The 7009-nt window shown below is 39.6% G+C and overlaps 1 protein-coding gene across 4 annotated transcripts in view; it reads left to right on the forward strand.

The window, feature by feature from the left end:
* The window catches only part of LOC139545325 (V-type proton ATPase 116 kDa subunit a 2-like), a 28405-nt gene extending 21814 nt beyond the window's left edge, over positions 1–6591 (forward strand). For 3 of the 4 annotated variants that reach the window (XM_071352965.1, XM_071352963.1, XM_071352964.1), the window contains 3 exons: positions 3157–3274; positions 3516–3687; positions 3823–6591. In XM_071352965.1, coding sequence (XP_071209066.1) covers positions 3157–3274; positions 3516–3687; positions 3823–3925 — 393 coding nt within the window. In that variant the 3' untranslated portion in view covers positions 3926–6591. Of the gene's footprint in view, positions 1–980; positions 1108–3156; positions 3275–3515; positions 3688–3822 lie in introns of those variants that run through there. The other variant, XR_011669040.1, reaches the window with a different exon arrangement.
* Positions 6592–7009: the final 418 nt, after the last annotated feature.

Consider the following 7009-nt stretch of genomic DNA (forward strand, 5'->3'; position numbering starts at 1 on the left):
AAATGTATAGCCTATTAATTATACAAATAGCCCCTATTATATTTGAAAATCTAATTCTAGCCTATAATTGTAACTTTGTAGGCCGCATGTGCTCCACCAGATTTGCATGTTCTCTTTATCATGGTTTGAATGATGTCCGTAATTCCAGTCCATATACAGTACTGTAAAACGGTACAGTTCATACTCAAAAATATTAGCCTACTGGAGCTAGTTTCATTTATTTACCCAAAAGAGTGTCGTGACTTGCATTAATCTAATGCCTGTTATTTATTTAATCTGCTATGTTTAATTGGTACCTGATTTTAAATTAATCATGTAACATTTAACTCATTAGGATTTGGGGCACCACGGAGAAGTTGTTTAGAGTTACCATCTCCCGAATTAAACTCTGTAAGGTCTTTACCTATAACATCGATAAACAGTCATCTTAGTATTTGATAAGGGGTAATTGTTAATATTTCTGAACGATCGTAACCTTCTTGGATCTGCAAAAACCCCAGTCTTGCTCATTATTCAGTACTACACAAATTGGTTTAATTATTTATGTACAAGCTAACTAAATAAATAATAACACAGAATATACACACCTACATGAGACTAAGGTCCCTAGTGGACTGACAAGATATGACTGCTTGTTCCAACATATGGAAAGGGGGGAGGACACTTATCGTGTATACACTCTAGGACTGTCCTCACATTAATCCTATACCTTGCACATGAACCGCCGGCAGTTTGGAATTAGAAATAATTTATGTATTTACGTGTTGAATGCCGTTGATCTCGCTCGGAACCAAGCCTTCTCGGAAAGTTGTTGACCTTCCAGCTGTATGGCTCTGATTTGACTGAAAGAGGTCTCCCCTTACCCATCTTCTACAGTTGTTCACTCTGGAAGATAACCAGCCATATCATCGGTTCCCATTGGTGATGAGCATAGTAGGAAAGTCTCACTTATATTCGCTTTTCTCTATATCTGACTTAAGACAGCTGATCAGCTGTCCCAGTGACTATATGAGGTGAGCTTCTCGCCTCTTCCTCCTCGTGTTGGTATTCAGGATTCGGACCACGATGGACATGAGCTGCAGCTCTTCGTCTCTGGTCTAAAGTAAGGTGAGTTTTTTTTTTTTCACCTCGTCTTGATGTTCAACGTTTCAACCATTTCCAACATGTAGCTAACGCTCCACGCTTTTCTGGTCTGATATGTTAATTCTTAGCCAGTCCTTTTAAGCACTCTGGGGGTGGTTCCATCACACTGACACGCTCTTCTGACCTCACTCGGGGCGTGGCTAGTTACTGTGCAAGGTATTCTCAAAAACAATTATTTTATTAGAAAACTAAAATCACATTCCTATCTTAACAAAAACAATTCATATTGGATGAAAACTTGATAGATATAGGGGGCATCCATTCCAAGTTACAGTATTGGTCCATACAGTTTTTAATAACATCACACAATGAAAAACAATATTACATTCGTTTTCTACATCTTCCCACTGACCATTCCCCAAATTCTTTGTTAGAATTGTTCCATTCTCCACTTTTTGGACATCAGCGTTTTGAACGGGTAAAGTCCCTGGAGACTAAAGTACATTCCTTTAGTTCAGTGGTTGCCAACCGGTCGATCGTGATCTTCAAGGCATTCCTAGTTGATCACCAAATATTTCTGTAGAAAAGCCAACGAATGATAAAGGTTTGCGCTCCTTTTTTAAAATCGTGTTGAGCAGTTGCCGGTAGGTGCACTTGATTCAAAAGTCTTGCGCACCGGGTAAACAAAGTGTTCCCATAAGACAAACTCTGCCTACCCGGTGGACCGGAAAATCTGTGACTAAATCGAGTGCCCCTGCTGTGCTGCCCAATCGGCTAGCTCAAATCACCGTGGCTACAGAGCTTCCATGACCCTGGCCACAGCCAAGTTTAATAGGCTACTAGCCTACGTAAGATTTAATCACTTTTAAAACCACGATTACAGCAAAGCACTGCTGTTTTTCTGCTTGAGTTTAAGTTTATATTCAGCACTGTCACTGTTTTTATTCAACACTATTACAAACGCGCTTCTCCGTACTCCGTACTCCGCTCTGGCTGTAGCTGCAATGAATGAGTTACCAAGTATCGATAGCCCTGCGTTTTATTATTAGCAGTTCGTCGTGTCGATTTGTAATATTAAGGAATATTTAACTTTCTCTGGTCATAGGAACAACATGAATTTGTGCATGAGGCAGATGCGGTGCGACTCGAGTTTTGCCGTCAGGTGGGAGACGCTGTCCCCTCTCGCTGGTCAGTCTCACCGGAGGAAAGGAAGGAGAGAGGAGGGACCGTGAGAGGAGGTTGGGGAAAAATTGTTTTGAACGGTCATCCAACTCGGGCATCTTTCTAGAGCTCTGACTTTTCGACCTGAAGATCATTGAGGTCTTGAGTTTTGAAATATAACATGGTCTGACTAACAATATTGGCAGGCCAATCATATAGCCAATATGCTGTGATAATGTATTAGTCCTACTGCCCAAACCTCATTCTTACAAAACTGTTTGTAGATCTCAGCTTGCTTTTTGAATGCGAAAGTTTTCTAGACTCAGAAAAGTTTGGTGACCACTGCTTTAGTTGATACTAAAGGGTAAAGAGTTCCCTCCTGCTTAATTTCCAACCGTGTGAACGGTCGTCCATCCAGCAGCTCCCCATCTCCCCTCTTTGGGAGAGAGAAAGAGGCCTGGTTACTGTCACCCCCCCCCACACCAGTCTGATGTAACCCATTCACAGTCATGACAAGAGCATATAGCTAGCTACATCTATGGACTTTTGTTTTTCAATTGTGTGCAATAGCAATAGCCCATATGTATTGGATAACGGCACAATCATTTGGGCTTCGGCTCATTAAATGTCGTTAATGTAGGGCTCATAAAATGTGTCTAATATATGTCTCATCAGGCTCCGGTAGCATCAGGTTTGAATTTTCATGCTGGACTAAGTTCTAATCAAATCTAGACACATTTATATGTTTTTGAATGACACTTCCGGTTTTGGCGGGAAATGCCAGGTTACCTGGGAGAATGTAAAAAAATTTTTTTTATCGGGATGGAACATTCTCTAAAATACTGGATAATTATTCAACCCTAAAGAGGACCCAATACTTTCAGTACCCATGTCTTTTCTTTTTTTTTACAGTTTGACTTTGGGGATGTGTTCCTCCACCAGTCTATTCACACCATAGAGTACTGCCTGGGCTGCATCTCCAACACAGCCTCCTACCTGCGCCTCTGGGCTCTGAGTCTGGCACATGCCCGTGAGTATCACCGCACCTAAACAGTTTGGTAAATTCATCTTTCTGATGGATGAGCATTTAAAGTTTATTTTATTGTGAGAGAGGAACACATTGGAAATAAGCCTTTAGGTTTAATTGTTAACTTCCAAACATTTTTCGGTGTGTTTGTAATGTCTCTGACGTGAAGCCTTCTTTTTACTTAACTAATACATTTAATTAAATCAGAGACTGATGTGACGTTTATTTGTCCTTGCTCCCCCAGAGCTGTCGGAGGTGCTGTGGTCCATGGTGATGCGGGTGGGCCTGCGGATGAACACCAGTCTGGGCATCATGTTTCTGGTGCCAGTGTTTGGGATATTCGCTGTGCTCACTGTGTCTATCCTCCTGGTTATGGAGGGACTGTCTGCCTTCCTCCATGCTCTCAGGCTGCACTGGTTGGTTACTTACTAAACTTGCAGAATTGACAGTGTAGGACAGGAAGTCTGTGTAAAAATGCAACACATCACGCCTTTATAATGCTTTGATTAATGCTTACTCTATATTCAGTGATCTCTGTTCTCTCTCTATAGGGTGGAGTTCCAAAATAAGTTCTACAGTGGGACTGGAATCAAGTTTGTTCCCTTTGCCTTCTCCATCCTGCCCTCTAGCTTTGAGCATGATGACTTGCTGTGAATGGGACACAATGCTCCCGACCTCCGAGGCAAACTGCCACAATGTACCAGCAGGATCCAGTGCTATTGAGCTAGCCTGCGTACCAGTCTCTTTGTGCCATCATGCCACTCCTTTTCATGCCAAACATGATCATCTACAAGTGGCTGGCCTTCTCTGCCCGTGACATATGATGGCACAAAAAGATTTGTACTCTGACTACTATTGAGCCTCATCGATGTACAGTTCAGTTTCATAGTGTTTTTTTTAATACTATTTGTTGTACTGACTGACTGCCTTACATATGTACAAACAAATGTCAACATATCATGCTCTATTTTCAATTGAATGATATTCTGGGTTACCAAAACTTTGCAAAGAAAAGCCTCATTCAGTCTTGGTTGAAAATGAAAAGTATTTTTGGATGAATGTAGGAGCGAGATGTACATTTTATTTTATAGAAATAAAGTTGGAATGAGAGAATAGCATTTGAATGACTACGACAGGCTTAAAAACTATAGTGGTGCATACATTCAAGAGAAAATGTATGATTACTGTTGTTCCGAATGTTAACAAAATGTCCTAACACATGTTGCCTATGCCTCCATCGCTTTGTGGGAGACTACTCTTAAAACTGTACATTCCATCGATGGAAATTTAACGTATAGCTCAAGACATCCTTTCACAGAGATAGTTCTGCTGGTCAAGAGCCAATTTAATGACACCAACAATCCCTGATTAGGAATAAGGCAAGAAAAGCAGGTACTGGACCAGTGCAGCGATCAATTCTTGCTGAAGCCTTTTCCTATATTCCCATCCTGTAGCACCATAGCAGGAGAATGTCGTTTTTGCTGTTGGGTAATGGCATTGTACCTTCAAGATGAAAAGAAAAGGGGTATAATTTATTTTATTGGATTTTTAAAATATATATATACAGTACAGGTCAAAAGTTTGGGTTTTTCATTATTTTTACAATTTTTTACATTGTAGAATAATAGTGAAGACATCGCAACTATGAAATAACACATGGATTCATGTAGTAACCAAAAAAGTGTTTAAAAAATCAAAATATATTTTACATTTGAGATTCTTCAAAGTAGCCACCCTTTGTGGTCAAATAGCCCTTACACAACGTGGTGTTTTTTGGGATCATTGTCCTGTTAAAAAAAAAAAAAAAAAAAATGATAGTCCCACTAAGCATAAACCAGATGGCATGGTGTATCGCTGCAGAATGCTGTGGTAGCCATGCTGGTTGTGTGCCTTGAATTCTAAATAAATCACTGACAGTGTCACCAGCAAAGCACCATCACACCACCTTAATGCTTCATGGTGGGAACCACACATGAAGAGATCATCCATTTACCTACTTTGCGTCTCACAAAGACACGGTGGTTGGGACCAAAAATCTCAAATTTGGACTCATCAGACCAAAGGACACATTTCCACTGGTCTAATGTCCATTGCTCGTGTTTCTTGGCCCAAGCAAGTCTCTTCTTATTATTGGTGTCCTTTAGTAGTGGTTTCTTTGCAGCAATTTGACCATGAAAGCCTGATTCACGCGATCTCCTCTGAACTGTTGACGTTGAGATGTGTCTGTTACTTGAACTCTGAAGCATTTATTTGGGCTGCAATTTCTGAGGTGCCGTTAACTATAATGAACTTATCCTCTGCAGCAGAGGTAACTGTCTTCCTTTCCTGTGGTAGTCCTCATGAAAGCCAAAACGTTCAAAGTTCTTAACATTTTCCAGATAGACTGACCATGGCTTAAAGTAATGATGGATTGTTGTTTATCTTTGCTTATTTGAGCTGTTCTTGCCATAATATGGACGTAGCCCTATTTGGTAAAAGACCATCTTCTGTATACCACCCCTATCTTGTCACAACACAACTAATTGGCTCCAATGCATTAAGAAGTAAAGAAATTCCACAAATTAACTTTTAACAAAGCACACCTGTTAATTGAAATGCATTCCAGGTGACTACCTCATGAAGCTGGTTGAGAGAATGCCAAGAGTGTGCAAAGCTGTCATCAAGGCAAAGGGTGGCTACTCTGAAGAATCTCAAATATAATGAATATTTTGATTTGTATAACACTTTTTTTGGTTACTACATAATTCCATATATTTTATTTCATAGTTTTGATGTCTTCACTATTACTCTACAATGTAGGAAACAGTCAAAATAAAGAAAACCCTTGAATGAGGTGTCTAAACTTTTGACTGGTACTGTATATATATTGTATTTGTTGAAATGATATTAAACCCTTTGTAGAGGAGCTAATTGATTTAATTGTGATTACCATGTAACAGAACTTTATGGGGCGCTTGCACCATTTCATTGTAAACTGATTTTCTGTGTTATCAAACCTCAATGAGCTGTATGTTATTGATGCTTAAATATGCTCCTAAAGCAGGATTCTATGGGAAATGCTGCTGTGAAGTTGAGACTAGGTAATGTCAAAATAGTGGCTAGAAAGACTTCTACAACTATGATCACCACTAATTCTTAGAGAGGTGTATGTCATGAGCTTGTCATCTAATCCTTGATAACACAATGTGTGTGGTTTGTTGAAGGGTTGCTGTAAATGTCTGTTCCTGGTCTAGATGTAATCATATTTATTTTAAAGAGTAATGTAACTATTTGATTACTTTTCTTTGCGTCATTAAAAAGTCCATAGGGGTATCCATACATTCCTCTGTTTTGGCTTTGCATAATTATTTTCTATTTTATAATGGTGAACATGTCAAAATATGACATGTCACTTGTGAATAAACCTGATGATTTGATTGAAAAAGTATAGAGGCCTAGCATTCCATGGCGTACCTGACCGAATCTGGACACGCACACTGTTTTTGAAAGCAAAAATTGCTTTCAATCATAACTCGACTTGAAATTAGCCAACACAGACAATGACATGCTTTTCGAGTGTGCTGAGGAGTAAGATGTCAGGAGTGACTGGGCAACTACTAGACTAGTAACATTCAATTGTCACAGCTGCATTGACCTAATGTAACCTCCATTATTTGTGATCTGGAATCTGTTCTATACCATCTAAGGCAAAGAGGAAAATAGTTCAAAAATCCAGGGGAGCAGGTCACCGATACAAAT

This window comes from Salvelinus alpinus, chromosome 19, assembly GCF_045679555.1.
Source record: "Salvelinus alpinus chromosome 19, SLU_Salpinus.1, whole genome shotgun sequence".
NCBI lineage: Eukaryota > Metazoa > Chordata > Actinopteri > Salmoniformes > Salmonidae > Salvelinus > Salvelinus alpinus.